This window comes from Harmonia axyridis, chromosome 2 (genome assembly GCF_914767665.1).
Source record: "Harmonia axyridis chromosome 2, icHarAxyr1.1, whole genome shotgun sequence".
Lineage (NCBI taxonomy): Eukaryota > Metazoa > Arthropoda > Insecta > Coleoptera > Coccinellidae > Harmonia > Harmonia axyridis.
Window position 1 is genome coordinate 38,042,868 of NC_059502.1, and position 19,081 is coordinate 38,061,948.

General features: G+C 33.9%; 1 protein-coding gene across 11 annotated transcripts in view; it reads left to right on the forward strand.

Moving 5' to 3' along the window:
- LOC123672359 (glutamate receptor ionotropic, kainate 2-like) overlaps positions 1-19,081 on the forward strand; it is a 528,220-nt gene that overhangs the window by 252,811 nt on the left and 256,328 nt on the right. For 9 of the 11 annotated variants that reach the window (XM_045606439.1, XM_045606445.1, XM_045606449.1 and 6 more), the window contains one exon: positions 17,633-17,836. The exons of the other annotated variants lie outside the window; for them this stretch is intronic. In XM_045606439.1, coding sequence (XP_045462395.1) covers positions 17,633-17,836 — 204 coding nt within the window. The remainder of the gene's footprint in view (positions 1-17,632; positions 17,837-19,081) is intronic. 11 annotated transcript variants of the gene reach the window in all.

The window sequence follows — 19,081 nt, forward strand, 5'->3', positions numbered from 1 at the left end:
AAATTTATACCACTCATAAAATTTTTCATGTATCTCTGTTCCCTTAAGCAGAATTCCAAGTTCTCTAAAAGAAAGCATTTATCACAACGACTACCTATGGAAAAATACTATTAGTTTTAATAAATTCTTCAAGTATGACTGCTAGGTTCATAATCGAAAGGATCACTATTCAATTCTCATGACGTCGATTCAATGTACCGGGTTTGTATAAGCTTCAAATCGTATGGTTTTTAGATGTATATTTCAGAAAAATGGAATATCCGATTTACGAGCTCTATAAGAACAAATAAAAAATGATTTCTATCGACGTCGGTCCTATATAACGGGTTTGTATAAGCAGTGCGGAGTGTGAGGTTTAAGTTTATATACAATCTACAGCGTTGTCATATTTAGGGTCTGGAGTAGTCGATCGAATATATCAATTATATACAGCGTGTTACTCTCGATATAAGCGCCCTCGCACTGGCCGAACCCTGAAGTTTTCTGTATATATTATGATGTTTCACCGATTTTTCACACCCGGCTGAAAATTTATCCCTGGCATCCCCGAACGTCCCTGATCAAGAATATATGGTTAAACGCTACCAGACCCGGAGTCGGGTCTGACAATGTCAGTTTTGGTCTGAAAAGTCGGTAGAGTATATCGATTCGGGTCTGTATAAGCGGTCAAACAAATCTATATATATATATATATATATATATATATATATATATATATATATATATATATATATATATATATATATATATATATTCACTGATTATATCAGTGAATGGCTTGGTCGAATAGCACATGATAGAAAATACTAGACGTTTGAAGTTAGATTCTAGCCTCATTAGTCGAGCTCAAAAGGGAGTTGTACTGGCCACAACCCGAGCTGTCCGGAAGTTCCTTACCAGCTCCTAAGGACACCTTGTCTGCAGAGTAGACCGGTGCTCCCAGCGAACCGACCAGTCTATCGGTGGATTAAAAAATATATATATATATATATATATATATATATATATATATATATATATATAGTGAATCTATTAAGGGAATTCGACTGATAGATTCACTATATTTATAGTACGACTGTTATCTGGAGACAATATATATATATAATTTTTTTTTTTTTTTAATTTCACACTTCTCGTGGTAGCCGTGATACCCGGGCGCACGCGCCAAGAATACCACCGTGAGCTAGTGGGGATATATTATTTTTCTCACTATGCTGACAGTTCCCAGGATTACTGCTTTCTGCATCCACGTGATGGTGTTGTGCGGCAGGTCCAGTTCATTTAGATGTTGAGTGGTCTTTCGGTGTACGAGGCCATTCACGCTTATTATTAGGGGCATTATAGTCACTGCTTTGAGCCTCCACATGTCCTTCATTTGCTGTGCTAGTGCCTCATATTTGGATATTTTTTCGGCATAGCTTTTCGCTAGGTTGTTATCTTGCGGCACAGCAAAGTCAATAATAATGACGGTCTTCTTTTTGTTATCCCATACCACCATGTCCGGTCTATTGTGTTCCACACCTCTGTCTGTTGTGACTGCCAGATCCCAGTATATTTTGTGCTGGTCGTTCTTTTTTATAGTTTGTGGTTTATATATGTGGTGTGGTGTGAAGTGTTGGACTAGTTGTTTTTGGAGGCATAGTAATTGATGAACGACTTTACCCATATATGACAATATATGAGACAATATATATATATAAATATATATATATATATATATATATATATATATATATATATATATATATATATATATATATATATATATATATATATATATATATATATATATATATATATATATATATATATTATATATATATATATATATATATATATATATATATATATATTTATATATATATATTGTCTGTTTATATATATATATATATATATATATATATATATATATACTACGCACACTACGCGGATAGTCAGGAGGTTCTTGACCAGCTCCTGAGAACAATCTTGGCTGAAGAATCAGCCCGGTTGTCTCACGTACCAACCCGATAAATGGTGATGAAGAAAAAAAAAAAAAAAAAAAAAAAAAAAAAATATATATATATATATATATATAGACGTATTATCCAGCATTACCAAGCCCAAAAACGTATATTGCACGGATCATACCAAGCCCGGTGAAGTTTTAGGAAGCCCGAATCGGGCTTCCTAAATTTTATTGCATATATGAGTCTATCTTGGCTAGCTGATTCTATCGGTAGTTGTTTCGCATTTTTCCATCGAGCTTCGTAAGTTGGTTTTTTATCTCGATTTATACACCATTAGTTCATCATGGTTGTCACCAGAGGGACCAATGCGCTGTCCGTATATAGTGATATATTTCACGTATGATAGGAAGCCCAGTTCATTTCACGTATGATAGGAAGCCCGGTTTATATCCCACGTATGTCAGGAAGCCTGGATTATCTCACGTTTTTTAGGATATCCGTTTTATCTATTACAGCTACGTAAATTGACTGATATCTTTTGTCTAAGAATTGGATCCAGGGTCGCACCGCCTGCACGGACTAAGTGAGCAGGGCCTAGGAGCGAGGAGTCTTTAGAGGCTCCGCAGACATCTCGGTCCCATAAAATTTTGGTCTATCATTCATGAATTATATTTTAAGAATATATTTCACCTATTTATTTTATTAAATTTGAATTATTGATTTATGAATATAGATCTCGAAAATAACCAAGTGATGAAGCACTTAAATTGCAGTAAGCAAAATTTCGTCCAGCCCAGGTCAATAGGGCAGCTACTCTTGGAATCCTTGAGATTGAAAACTAGTTGATATTTGGATAAACTCGTGCCAAATTCTGATACAAAAATGTGTAGCGAACAGACTTTCAAGTTTCATCTTATCTGAGTTGCTGATCACTGGATAAAAATTTTGTGCGAATTGTTGCGAAACATAGGTAGGGGGAGATCTTACTTACTTGTGTGAAATGAAGCATTTTTTTCGATATTCTTCCTCTTTTCTAATTGAATGATCAACATGTAATTTAGCACGAAACTTTTTGTTGTCACTTTTCCTCTCGTTCGAACCTGCAGTTTCAAAATCAATAGACACACACAATTTTTAAGGCCATATTCTCGGATCCTCTTTTCAGATTTTGCACAAATTCAATCGCGGTATTATAGATTCGAACCATAAAAATTTCAAGATTCTAGCATTTTTCGTAAGTCAGGTATCATGTTTAGGACCGTACAAATGGAGAGAACCGAATAAGGGGACATAGGTATTCGTTACCTAACTCTATAGTTTGAGATCATTCCGGCACAAAATTCGAAAATTACAGACACTGTGGCGAAATGATAGAGCTATCTGTTCAGTGAATGCTCAATTAGTGGCGAAGAAACATTTCGCTGTCAAAACTCATTTCTGAACATTTTTGAAATTTTCCATTTGTACCTAATCGTCTCGCATCGAGGAGAATTATTGTCTTTTCAGTACCGAAAGATAGTCATTTGATATTTCATTCATTTCGTGCTTTTCAACATAAGAACAAATAATTTTTGCATCCTCGTTGAAATAAAATAGAGGTGTTTTTAAATTCATTAAGAATTTTTCAAAGTAAAGATTTGGATGATACTGAAGGATGTAGGCGTCGTACAAGTTTGAGTGAATATTCAATAATGTTCAAATCCGAGTAAGGCTTCTTGGATTTGCTTGTTAATGCTAAAGAAGTAGCACTGATAGCACTAATCAAGGTGTTCCGAGAATAAAAAAAATTCACCTATATAAACAGGAGATCTTAATGTCCAAAATTCTGAATTGAAACTTAAAATTAACTATTTTTTCGCTATTCTTCATTTCAGTATTTAGTTTTTGATAATCGGAATTGGTTCCTTGCAAATCGCTCGGTGAAACATAACTTTATTATCGCATTTCGCTTGGTGAAACATAACTTTAATATCAATAAAAGATAATATAATGAAACATTTGATTTAACGTTAGTCAACGTCGTTGAGAAATGTTAAGTAAAGTGTTTTATTTCATTTTCTTTTTTTAATATATTCAGTTCTGACAGATTTGAAGTGTTTTCAGACTATTTAAAATATTTTGATTTTTTATGGAATATTGAGACATTTTCGGATGAATCTCAAAATTATAAATGTAGTAAAAATGTCCAAGATCTACAACAAGAGTAACAATTCTAACAGTCTTGCAAAGATAATGTTTCATATTTCATCGGTTCACTACATTATATTATTGAATAGTTATTTTTGTATTAAGTGTGTCAAATGAGTGTTTTTTTTCAATTGTAAATACATGAGAATGTTGATTTTTGGACGAGACCGCAGATCGATGCCAAAAATTCTTCAGAATACGCCATAAAACGCGAATTTCATACACGAAATACCAACAACATTGTTTGTGCAACTGTTGAATATCTCGTCAACTAATCGATCAAATAACTTCAAATTTTGAAGTTTTGTCACCCGTTACTATCGCCTTTCTGCAATATTTCTGAATTCGAGTAAATCAGATCCGGACTAGGAAAATTTCAGACTTTTTCTATTTTCGTGAATATTGGATCATTCTGTACGTGAACATTATGATTGTTCATCGTTTTCGTAACCACAAAGAATTAATTCATTATGAAAATTCTGAATCTCTATTTGGCACGGTCATACAGGGTGATCAATAAACATTACCTCAAGAGTGCAATTATTTTAGTTCAATAGCTCTTCAATAAATCCACCGATTATTTCAAGTTTTAAAGTTTTGTCACATTTTACTTTCTTCAATAATTCTGAAATCGAAAAAATCAGGTCCGGACTAGGAAAATTTTAGACTTTTTCTATTTTCGTGAATATTGGATCACCCTGTACCTAAATCAATATCATAGTTTTTTCCGTTTTTGTTACCACAAAGAATCAATTCATAATCAAAATTCTAAAACTCTGCTTGCCACCGTCATACAGGGTGACCAATAAACATTTCCTTATGAAAGAGATGTCATAGTTCGATAAATCTTGAATTTTTCGATGAAATTTTTTTGAAAATTGCAGTTTTTTCACCCTTCACGAATGCTTTATCTGAATTTTCCTCAAATTATTTAAGAAAATAAAATGAAAAATTATTTGAGAAATAAAATATTTCAAAATGGTATTGTTCCATTTCACTACATTTTTGAGCACGTGGATATAGTTGTTTCCCAGATTTCGCTATCGTATTCGGTTGAAATTCAATAATATCGCAAACATCAATAATTCTTTGTAGCAGTTGCTCATTACTGTCAGTCTGTACCGCATAGACCTTCCCATAATAAATAATCCAAGGGTGTCAGATGAAGGGATCGACGAGTCCAAGCCAAATTTCCATTCTGCCAATCCATCTGTTTCCGAAAGTCTCAGTCAAAAATATTCGCGCAATTTTTTTTGGTTAGTGCGCATTAGCTCCATCATGTTGCAACCACAATGTTTCCATTATTGAATTATGTTCCTAAAAATTTTCAAAAATATTTCCTGTTCACCTATTTCCAGAAATATTAGGGCAAATCAAACGATTGTTGTAGATACCGCACCAAACATTTATCGGAGATTTAACTTGGGAATTTGAATTACTAATTTTGGATCATCCTGAGCCCATACGTCAAAATAACGCTGAACATAGTGAATGGCGAACTGCAAAATTCCACTCATAGGGAAATGATTATTGATCATCCTGTATGACGGTACCAAGCCGGAGATTTAGAATTTTATAATGAATTAACTTTTTGTGGTAACTTAAACGGAAAAAATCATAATGTTCACGTACAGTGAAAATGAAAAAAGTCGATTTCAGAATTGTTGAAGGAAGGCATTCGCTAAGAGTGAAAAAACTGCAGTCTTCAAAATAATTCTACCGATAAATTCAAGATTTATCGAAGTATGAAATTTCTTTCATAAGGGAATGTTTATTGGTCATCTGTATGACGGTGGCAAGTAGATATTTAGAAATTTCATAATGAGTTAATTCTTCGTGATGACGAAAACGGAAAAAAATCACGTACAGGGTGATCCAATATTCACGAAAACAGGAAAAATTCTGAAATTTTCCTAGTTCGGATCTGATTCACTCGAATTCAGAAATATTGCAGAAAGGCGATAGTAAAGGGTGACAATCAGTGCCCTATTACCGCCTAGGCCAACATAGGCCATGGCCTAGGGGCGGCACAATTTTAGGGGCGGCAAATTTTTCGGTGAATAAAAAAAAATTCTTTAACTCCTCTACGAAAATGTAGAAATAGCCATCTTCGAAAATTTCGCCCATTTTTTCATTACCGATGTATAATTCTTTTGAATGGAAGATAGAAATATTGTTGCATTTTTCACACCCCTCGGTAATCTGAAAATCAAAGGAGCCGCCCTAAAACCGAACAGCAGTCGGCACTGTCGGCGGTTAAGCGCATCAAAGAGAACGTGGAAAACCTATCCTATCGTAAATTGTAATTGCTACTAATAAAACACGGATTACTGTCAGGGAAATCAGAGGACTGGCATAATATTTAAAATATGAATGCGGCACGTTTGATGAGTTGCCCTAGTAGGTATTATTTTCAATGGATGCAAGTAACTAGTTAAATTTTTTGCGTGAATTTCGGAATCGGCACTGGCAGCTCGTCAGTCCTATTTTTCCGTCCATGCAATACACTCAGAATCGAGAACTAACCACTATAGAGTTGTCGCCAGTCATTTTTAAACATTGCTAGTGCAATTTTTAGTATAAATAAATTTTGTGGGAACTTATCTTCAGATCTACTTGTTCATTCTTTTTTTCGCAATGTCAAGAAAACATGAAAGTGGTTGTGAATATAGAAAACGAGCAAAGGAAAGATCAGAAAAAAATGAGGAACTGGTGAAGAAGATTCCCAAGATTGACACCTTTTTACAAAAAGGTGATAAAAAACAAAAAGTGGACTCGACAGAGCTGAGTGAAATTCAACAAGAATTCGATCAACCTTCAACAAGTGGTAACAACACATCAAACAAAGCTGAAAGCATTATGGAGATTCCGGAACAAGTGGAATCTTGTGAAAATCCGAAAAAAGCTTTTCCAGAAATTAGCGGCAGTTCAGATAACTTCAGTGATGATCCAGCTCTGTGGGATGAAATAACAGAGGAGTTGAGGCAGAATTTTATCAATCGTGGAATTAAACAAAATATTGATTTATTAGATTTTGAAGCTTCAAGAAGGAATTACAATGATCGCGTTCGATATTGTTCGAAAGGATTGTTTAAAACCCGATTGAAAAATGCCGAGACTCACACTCGCGATTTCTTGATTTACTCTGCCAGCACAGGACGTCTCTACTGTCTGCCATGCCGTTTATTCAATGGAAAGGTCCATTTGCATCTACCGGATTTAATGATTGGAAAAATCCTATTATTATTGAACAGCACGAGAATTCACAGAATCACAAAAATTGTGTCCTAATTTTACTCCAAAGGCAAAAAGCAGCTGACCAGGTAGATGCACTTCATGTTAAAGAATACAAGCGGGAAGTACAGTACTGGAGAGAAGTTTTAAAGAGAGTTGTTGCAGCGATCAAGGCATTGGCATCAAGAGGACTTTCATTCAGGGGTTCGACGGAAGTATTTGGTAGTCTACATAATGGCAATTATATGATGCTATTAGAATTTCTAGCTGAATTTGACCCTTTTCTTGCTGATCACATTGAAAAGCACGGAAATCAAGGCAGAGGGAACGTATCTTACTTGTCATCATCGATTTGTGAAGAAATTATCCAAATTATGGCTACAGAAGTTCTAAAATCAATTGATCAGGAAGTTACAGAAGCCAAATACTATTCAATAAGCGTAGACTCCACACCAGATATAACGCATACCGATCAACTGGCTTTTATTACTCGCTATAATAAAGAAGACGGAAAACCAGTGGAAAGATTTTTAGGTAAGATTGAGAAAAGTTGTATTTTTTTCTTAATGTTTTCTCATTTACCAATACTGAAATGATGTTACTTTCAAAAAATGTTTTTAAGTGTAGCTATTTTATCAATTCCAGTTTATTAGTAAGAGCGATTAATGATCGAAACGTTTGAAATAACAAATTCATTACATATTATAATAATTTTGACATAGAAATGAAAATTTGAATTGATTTATGCAATGTAATTGTTATTGTCCACGACTATTCTATAATATGCACATATGAATTATAGCAGTGAATAACTTATCAGCATCGTGATAGACTGACTGACAGTAAGATCAACCACCAAGCTATCAGCGCGGTGAAAAAAAGGCTACTGATGGAATCGATGTCACGTGAAAATTTTGAACTTTATTTTGAGCTTGCAATTTTCAGTGCGAACGCAGAAAATGTTGTCATCGCTTTGGAAACTACTCTAATTTTTGAAAATGCAGATTAATTCGAATTTTACCCAGGAAATCGTGGATAAAATATAGTATTCTACTCACACATAATTACTGATATTTACTAGGGTGAATAATAGTTATCTTTATGAGCTCATTGAATAATTTGGTACTAACTTAGGTAATTTTACTCACAGGATTTATACCAAATCCGGGACACAAGGCTGAAGACCTTTATAACGCTGTTATTAAAATGATGGAGGAGCATAATTTCAATTTTGCGAATTGTAGAGGTCAATCTTATGACAATGCGGCAAATATGTCAGGAATATATAATGGACTGCAAGCAAAAATAAAAGAAATCTCTCCTTTGGCATATTGGATCCCATGCGCGGCTCATTCGCTGAACCTCGTCGGAGAACACGCTGCTGGATCGTGTAAGGCATCTCGCCTTTTCTCACTTCTTCAGGATATTTACGTTTTCTTCTCAATCTCGACTGCTCGCTGGGGGATACTAATGAAACATCTGACTGGCCCTTCAGTGAAACGATTATCTACAACTCGCTGGTCGGCGAGATATGAAGCTTGCAACAGCATGAACCAAAACTGGAAAGAAGTTGTCGCAGCTTTGAGTGAAATTGATGAGCGGGACAGGTCTAAGACTGGGAGTGGAGCAAAAGGATTGAAAATCAAGCTAACATCTCTGGAAACCGCAATTATGTTCGCTGTATGGAGTCCAATTTTGGAAAGATTTGATAAAGTGAGCGAAGCAATACAGAAAGTTGGCATTGGTATAGATGAAGTAGTTTTGAATTATGAGTCATTGGTTGATTATATCTTAGGATTAAGAGATCAATTTGATCGATTTGAGAAAAAGCGGAGATCAGTTCTGGATTTGAGAAATATCGAAGTGAAGAAAGAAGAGCCACAACAAGAACTGTTCCTGCTGATGAAACTCGAGTGGGACATACTGCTTTGAGTGGGAGGGAAAACTTCAGAGTAGGGGTTTATCTTGTTATAATTGACTATCTAACATTCTAACAAGAGAATTGAATCAATGTAAAAATTGCTACAAGGGTTTTGCTGCGAAATTCTCCTTTTTATTAAAACTGCAATCGATTAGTTCTGAAGAATTAGGAGTAGCGGTTACTAATCTCATCTCTAGTTTTCCTCAGGATTTAGATGAAAAACTCCACGATGAATGTTTGCACTTCAAATCCTACTTAGGACAGTTAGAACAACCTCCAAAAACTCTACACGAGATGAGTACCTTCATTAGAAGTGATAAAAGCTTAGTGCAAGTGTTTCCCTACATCGATATTACAATTAGAATGTTTTTATGCACTTTTGCAACGAACTGTTCAGCAGAGAGGTCGTTTTCAGCATTGAAGCGAATTTTATCCTATTTGCGATCTAGCATGTCTCAAGAGCGTTTGAATTCTCTGGCCGTTTTGTGCATTGAAGCTGAATTGTTGAAAAAATTAGACTTCGAAGCTGTGTTGCAACAATTTGCGGAAAAGAAGGCAAGAAGAAAACCATTATTAGTTTGATTATGAAAGCTGTAATTTTTTACTATCACGTATTTAAAAAATTTGAATTTTTAAAATTATCTTTACTCATAGGGGCGGCAAATTGTTTTTGGCCTAGGGGCGGAAAAGAGTTTAATCCGGCCCTGGTGACAATACTTCAAAATTTGAAATAATTCGGTCGATTAGTTAGAGTTATTCAACAGTGAAATTTCACCAAAAAGATGAATATCCCAAACGAAGGCTCTTAGGTGATTGAAACATCTTGATACGAGTCCTCCATGATGACCTTAATTCATGGTATTCGTTTGTCGCATTCTTTCCGGGACACCTTGTATATTCATATTCTTTTGGTTCAATTAGTAGTTAGCTGTCAAAATTTGAAGTTTTATAAACTCTGAAATTTAACAATTAAGTATTCAGTAAACCATAGAGACGAATTTATTTTCCGAATGTGAATTCAAATTTCCTCAGGGTGATTTGGATGGAATTGCTTGAAATGAATATAGAACTAACATTGAAAATAAATATTCGAATTGGGAATCGATTGATCATTCAGAACTATAGGAATATTTCATGGAGTATATTTGACAAGGGAAAATTTTCTATTTTCGACGAAATTCAAATAAAAAAAATATTTCTCAAAAATTATTCCTATAAAATTTCATTCAGAAAACTAGATGAATTTGTGAATTTTTGTTCGGAATAACGGTTTTTCCTTGATAACTTCTCATGCTTACGTTCGATAGTTTGGATAGCCCGTAAAAAATACTACGAGTATAATGATAATGGTTCGCTTTTCAATTTTGCTTTTCAGCAAAATTTTGTTACTTATTCTTTGGAATATATCACAAAAAACTGTCATTCGCTCACGTGAACCATCCTGTATAGGTATTGTGATGTAACTGTACCTACAGTTTCTAAGAAGTTTGGTTTGTTTTATTTTTGTGAAACAAATATCGAACAAAAACTTGTTGCTATATTTTGATAATGTCTCAGTAAGAAATTCACGTGATTTTTTAATTACTCATGATTATACGTCTCCAACACGCCAAATATATTATCAGAGTCACGGGCAACACCTGTCACAGTAGTAAGTAACTGGCATTAGGTTGAAGGATTCCGTGAAATCCCCTGCTTACTCGGTGAAATAATAACCATATCGATTTGTTTTAATCGAAGAATTTTGAGAATATATCTATACAGGGTGTCCCGGGAAGAATGCGACAAACGAATACCATGAATTAAGGTCATCATGGAGGACCCGTATCAAGATGTTTCAATCGCCTGAGTGCCTTCGTTGGGGATATACAGGGTGATGTTCATCTTATGAGTGAAATTTCACTGTTGAATAACTCTTTAACTAATCGACCGAATAATTTCGAATTTTGAGGTTTTGTCGCCTTTTCCAATCGCCTTCCCTCAGTATTTCTGAATTCGAGTAAATCAGATCCGGACTAGGAAAAATTCAGATCTTTCCTATTATCGTGAATATTGGATAACCCTTGAACATTATGATTTTTTCCCATTTTGGGAACCACAAAGAATCAATTCATTATAAAAATTCTGAATCTCTGCTTGGCACGGTCATACAGGGTGATCAATAAACATTCCCTTATGAGTGAATTTTTTTCAGTTCAATAACTCTGCAACAAATCCACCGAATAATTTAAATTTTTGATGTTTTGTCGCTCTTTACTATCGCCTTCCTTCAATATTTCTGAAATCGAATAAATCAGATCCAGACTTACAGAATTTTAGACTTTTTCTATTTTCTTGAATATTGGATCACTCTGTACGTCAATATCATATTTTTTTTCGTTTTCCTAACCACAAACGAGACCACAACCAATCAATTCATGATCAACATTCTAAAACTCAGCTTGCCACCGTCATACAGGGTGACCAATAAACATTTCCTCATGAAAGAAGTACAACCGATTCAACCGAATAAGATAGCGAAATCTGTGAAACAACTATATCATATCAACGTGGTCAAAATGCATTAAAATGGAGGAATATCATTTTGAACAATATCTGCTGAACTGAAAATATTTTATTTTTGATTAATTGTTTTCAAGATCAAATATTTTCAATTTATTTGCTGTTTTTGTTCTATTCTTTATCCAGCTTGTTGATTGAAATTTTTCCTAAATAATTTTAGGAAAATTCAGGTGAGACATTCGTGAAGGGTGAAACAACTTCAATTTTCGAGATAATTCTACCGATAAATTCAAGAAATCTTGAACTATGAAATTTCTTTCATGAAGAAATATTTATTGATCACCCTGAATAATGGCGCCAAGCAGAGATTTGAAATTTTTATTATGAATTAATTCTTTGTTATTACGAAAACAAAAAAAAATCATGAAATCAACATACAGGGTGATTCAATATTCAAGAAAATAGAAAAGGTCTTAAATTTTCCTAGTCCGGATCTGATTTACTCGATTTCAAAAATATTGAAGGAAGGCGATAGTAAAGGGTGACAAAACTTGAAAAATGGAAATTATTCGGTGGATTTCTTGAAGAGTTATTGAACTGACAAATTTTCACTCATAAGGGAATGTTAATTGATCACCCTGTATGACCTTGCCAAGCCGAGATTTAGAATTTTTATAATGAATTGATTCTCTGTGGTTCCGAAAACGGAAAAACACCATAATGTTCACGTACAGGGTGATCCAATATTCACGAAAATGAAAAAAGTCTGAAATTTTCCTAGTCCGTATCTGATTTACTCGAATTCAGAAATATTGAAGGAAGGCGATAGTAACGGGTGACAAAACTTCAAAATTTGAAATTATTCGGTCGATTAGTTAAAGAGTTATTCAACAGTGAAATTTCACTCATAAGATGAACATCACCCTGTATATCCCAAACGAAGGCACTCAGGCGATTGAAACCTCTTGATACGGGTCCTCCTTGATGACTTTAATTCATGGTATTCGTTTGTCGCATTCTTCTCGGGACACCCTCTATAGGTACTGAAAATTTGAATCGTCAGTTCACGTGTAATTATGTTTCAATTCTTACCCTATACCTATATCATTTCGTTATAGGCCGGTTTTTTCAAAAGCGTACAGTGCATCCCATTTTGGGTGAGACTGCCAGGTTTCTCGCTTGTTATTTAAGATAGAGCCTTGCGGTTTTCAAGTTCCTGTCCTACTTTTTCGTGAAACTCAAGTTGGTCTAATCAGATTGTGCATAACTGTTTCCGTTCAAAAGATACAGAGTGATTTTGGAAATTGATACTTTTCGAACCCCTTCTTTATCTCCGAACTTATTAGAAATAATGCTGAGGTAAAAACTACGTCTCAATCAGAATTCTGCCTAGAATCCAGTGGCGTACTCAATATTTTTTTTTCGGGGTATGGTTTTGAAGATTTAACACAAAATTATGTTTTTTTTAATGGAACACCATGTGTATCATTACTTCGTTGAATTCGTTATTTTTTTTTCCTTCAAAATGATATGTGACACTATGTAGGTAGGATGTTGAGAAATGTTAAAAAAACACTAAAACATCAAATAATGATGATTTTTGTTAATGGGCAATGGATTTCCCATAGAAAAGAAGAATCAATAATGATAACAATAATTTATAGCGATGACAGCTAGATCAGATTGGTTTTTTCCCTCCAATGCCTACTTGATAAAACAATGCTCCCAAATGCATAGTAGCCATAATAACAACAAGGATGTTTGTGTCATCAATGACCAACTACTTTTAAAAATCGAAAGTAATAATCCTCTTATTGAAACATAGAAAATTGATGGCCCATTTACAAAAAATCATCATTATTTGACGTTTTAGTGTTTTTTTAACAATTCTGAACATCCTACCTACATAGTATCATATATCATTTTGAAGGGAAAAAAATAACGAATTCAACGAAGTATGATTTATAGGGTGTTCCTTAAAAAAAAATATAGGTTTGTGTTGAATCTTCAAAACCATAAATCGACAAAAAATATTGAGTACGCCACTGGAATCTACGCAGAATTCTGATTCAGACGTAGTTTTCAGCTCAGCATTATTCCTAATAATTTCGGAGATAAAGGAGGGGTCCGAAAAGTATCAATTTCCAAAATCACCCAGTATCTCTTGAACGGAAACAGTTATGCAAAATCTGATTAGACCAACTTGAGTTTCACGAAAAAGTAGGACAGGAACGTGAAAACCGCAAGGCTCTATCTTAAATAACAAGCGAGAAACCTGGCTGTTTCACCCAAAATGGAATGCACTGTACATTGCTTTATTGAACTTGGAATGAAAATTGCAATAGGTACATGTATTTGATATCATTTCGAATAGAAAATCGAACTGTTAATTTTATGCTTGTAAAAGTAATTGAGACTTTGGTCAATTAAATAATGGTTAATCCAATACAAACACATTTTCTTGAATTATACAAATTCATTCACACTATTTACCTATTCCACACATATAATCATGGTTATTTCTGTCGCGCTTCAACATTCCATTTTTTTTTTAATTAAGAATAAATATTTCATAGACGACCACTGCGCAATTAAAAGTGAAACTAATAATAAATGACTTGTACGTTTTTATCTCTATTCAATACAATTAGAACAAAACGCGTATAATTTATAGGACTCGACATATCGATTTCTAGAGTGTTTGCTAAAAATCATTATCGCTGGCTTTGAAAATCTCCATATAATAATAATAATGATAACAAACTTTAGTTCATGAAGAAAGACACGCCCGGTATATTATTACATCATCAAATAGCTTTTATAATTATATATAATAATATAATATATAATATTATACAGGGTGTTTCCTAAACATGCGGCAAAAATTCAGGGGGTTGTTCCTTGGACTATTTTAAGCATGTTTTGTCCTTGGATGATTTTTGAAAAACCTCTTTGTTTCGAACAACATTTTTCATATTTTTAAAATTAATAATAGTTTAAATAAAAATGCGTACCGCACTGTGTTTACTAAGTAGGTACAATTTATTTTTAAATTTGTTTAACAACATTCCAATTACTAAAAACCCTTAGATTATTTCCTATGGGGCCATCTAAAATCATTAGTTTATACCACTCCAGTAGAAAATGTGGAAGACTTGCGAAATCGGATCATTGCTGGGTGTAACTTAATAAGAAATGATCCTGGTGTTTTTGAAAGGGTTCGGCAGTCAATGAGGAGAAGGTTGGATGCTTGTATGCTGGCTAGAGGTGGTCATTTTCAACAGTTTTTGTAGGTTGAGTTGAATTTTCATGTAATTTTTCATAATAAGATGTTATTATCTGAAATTTTGTTTCCCCTATATCTTCAAAACAAATAGGTTTTTCAAAAATCATCAAAGGACAAAATATTCTTAGAATAGTCCAAGGAACAACCCCCTGAATTTTTGCCGCATGTTTAGGAAACACCCTGTATATATAATTTCAGCAATATGTTATATCTAGGTAAAAAGTCAAGAGTTCATGAGTTAATGGGATTCGTGACTACGAAAACTTTTTTTATCAAAAGACCATGATCTTCTGATAAACACCCAGTAAATTTTCAGTCCAAACCGCAAACTGTCTTATAATGCGTCGTATTCGCAGAATCGTAATTGAAACAGAATTTTTCTGAAAAAAAAATTGTCTACAGAAATATTGAAAAAAAATCATAAAAAGAGTTATCCAATGATATGCAATAATATACTGGGTGCGCCATATGAAACGGTGAAGTAGTAGTATGATTCTGGTATCACTGAAAGCTGTAAAAACTGAAAATATTTTAGTGAGAAAGATCATTATCTAATACTCCAACATGCAAATTTTCAACACAAAATATACACGTTGGGGTATTAAATAACATTCGAACTAAAATTCAGCCCGTAAAACCAAACTTATAATTTGTTTTTCAATTTTTTCGGATTTAAATTCGAATGTTGAGAACTTAAATTCTTCATAAGTGTGAATATTGAAATCGTTCTTGAATGGAATTCTAATTTTATTTACATATTAACTGAAATGAGACTGTAGGAGCGAGTTCTTAAATAACTCTGTACTTCTTGCAGATTAATCATATGAGAATTGTTTCCTAGAATTTATATCGAACTCAACACAAAACTCCCGTTGTAGATTGAAAGCAAAATTGTCTGTCATAATGATTTCAATCTCAGTCTCAATGTGTTTATACTTATCAAGATATCTCGAGTAGGAATTCCAATTGGGCTTCTCAATATACGTCTGCCCTATATCAGCAATTCACCCGACAGACGTGTATATACATATAAAATAACGGAAAGACACAAGAAGATTTGTTGACTCCCCAAACCCCCCAAACCGGGCTTCGCTTTGCCTGTAGTACTTACCGGGCTTCGTATCATACGGAAGACGCGTATATATATATATATATATATATATATATATATATATATATATATATATATATATATTGTCTCCAGATAACAGTCGTACTATAAATATAGTGAATCTATCAGTCGAATTCCCTTAATAGATTCACTATATATATATATATATATATATATATATATATATATATATTGCCACATTGCCTTCTTTGTAATCTGAAGCAAAGAATTTCTGTGTTGATAAATGAACATTCACCTGAGACTGGTGCTCATAAATGCTCCTCAGCTTTCTCCAGATTTCCGCTGAATACTTGCAAGATAAAATGTTTATCAATACTTTTTCATCTAACCTGGATACAATAATTTCCTGCGCTTTGGCGTCTTTATTGTCTCAACCAAGGTTACTTGCCGAAAGAACTAGTCTTTCTGCTTTGCCTTTTACAATGCTTAAACAGCCCTTTGATTTCAAAGCGATTTGTACTTGAAATTTTCATGTCAACCAGTGTTCTCCATTCAATCTTGCAATGCTTCAGTTAGCATTGAAAGAAATGAAAGAAGTGGGCCTATAGCCCACTTATTCTGCCATTTTATGTCTTTCCATAAACCTCTGATTTTGAGTACCTATTGCTCTTTCGAATTGCCCAACAAATTCCACGTGATAGTCGCAAAAAAAATTACCAGATGTGTTTTTTTTTCTTCGTCTTAAACTTGAACTCAACTTCAAATTTCAACTCAAACCGGGCACATAACCTGTGATTCTTCAAAAAAGAAAACTAGCAAAACTTTTATCAATACTTTATTAACTCTGCTTGGTACATGAATACGAAATGAGAAATACTCGCCCTTACATCAATCTTGTAGATTATAATTTTTGTTGACAAAGAAAACGTTGTATAGTGCATGAGGCCTACCAACCATAGAATTAATTTTATTGTTTTCATAACAATTTCTTTACGGAATTCGATTTATTCCACCAGCGGAAATCAGATAACGGTGGGTAATTTAAAGTAGATCCAACATGATATCGAAGTCCAGAACCTAGGTCTAAAAAAAAATCAAGAAATATATTTATTCACACCAATCGAAGGACTTGTGGTGAGACAAATATCTCTTTCACTGTCCATCCCATATTATTTGGTTTTATAGTTCATGGTAAATTATAGCAAGCGCAGATACAAGGAAAGGGGGGTGAACAAAAGAAATCTTTCCCTCCCCCCAAATGACTCATGCTACCCCTTAAATTCTGCCAACTCCCCTAGATGACATATTAATGCTGAAATAATAACAAAATCACTAAAAACTTAATTCGACCCAATTTCTGAAACGAAGATTCCTAAAAACTTTTAGGCATCCCCCCCCCAAAGGCCTTGATCTGCACCTGAATTATAGAGAACTGAACATTTTTGTGTGCTTTTAGCATGTTTGCATGATTTTCACTTCAGGAAACGCCATACGTCATGATGCAAAAGGACAAAAACTTCAAAGGAAACAGCAGATTCTATGGATTTTGTGTTGACATCTTGGAAAGAATTTCGAAAAAAGTTGGTTTCGATTACATTTTAGATCTTGTGCCTGATAAGAAATATGGTGCCAGAGACCCTGATACTGGTAGATGGAATGGCATGGTCCAACAGCTTACGATGCATGTATGTATTTCGAAAGCTTGAAGCTAGAATAGCCAACACAAGTTGTGATCAGATCATTATTCGAATGAACATGCAGCTTATATAGTTACAGGTTGTTCCGATCAAATTATTCCTGCAATTCAGTGCTTTTCAATTTTATTCGAACATGACGAAGATTAATGATACTTTATACCTATCGAGACAACGGTTTTTATATGGGGGTTCGGGTTCATTTCAATCCCTCCCAAGACAGTAATCATTTAACTTTTCTTTGAAGAGTAAAGATTGTCTCTTTTGCGGTTTTTGAGTATATTATTGCATTTAAGATGATCTATTTTATTTCTATACGTGTATGTCCACTTTTCAGCTTTGTGGCCCCTTGTTTTGCCTTTTGTGATTTCCGCAATCGGCATTGGTATACCTCATGATCTTATTATATATCCATAGGGAAATTGGAGTCGATATTGATTCTGTGATAGAGAAGTTTTGAATTGGTATTATGAAAACACAAAAGAAAAAACTGTATTACGATTAAATAATTTTATTTCATTTTCGGCACATTATATTTATGTTTTATCGTTTTATTATGATCACAAATTTATTGAATGTTTCTTTATGGGAAAAAAGTTTGTTGTTGTTTCTGAATAAAATAATTGATGTGTACCTGACAAAATATTTTTTTCGAATACCCCGTCCGAGAAAAACAAATATCTGCACCCTTCTGCCAGATACACTAAAATCGATTATATTCACATTTTTCGAAATCAACTATGCGAAATTTTCGTTAAACCTCAGTTTAGAATTCCCCTCACAATTCGTTCGAATCAAATCTCAAACCTCTGAGCCTCACATTTAGGAGGACAGGGTGATCTATTCTACCTTATGAATTACTGGGAGTAATACTATACCCTAAATTTTGATACTATTTCCCTTTCTGATTAAAGGTGCGTCAAGTTGGTGATCCACTCCCAGAATTTTGGTATCAAATCGTTTTTGGTATTTTGTGCCCATTTTGTGCCAATTTTTGCCGTAGACAAAAAATTTTGTGCCCATTCATTTTTCGAAATATTTCGAGTTTTTCCCGTGAGTCACCAACTTGACGCTGTGACTCATACTTGGAAATTTTAAATTTTTTTTATTTGGGTATTTTGTGCCCATTTTGTGAAAATTTTTGCCGTATAAAAAAAAATTTGGGCCCATTCAGTATTCGAGATATTTTGAGTTTTCCCTGTGAGTCACTTACTTGTCGGACGGAAATTTTCTTAT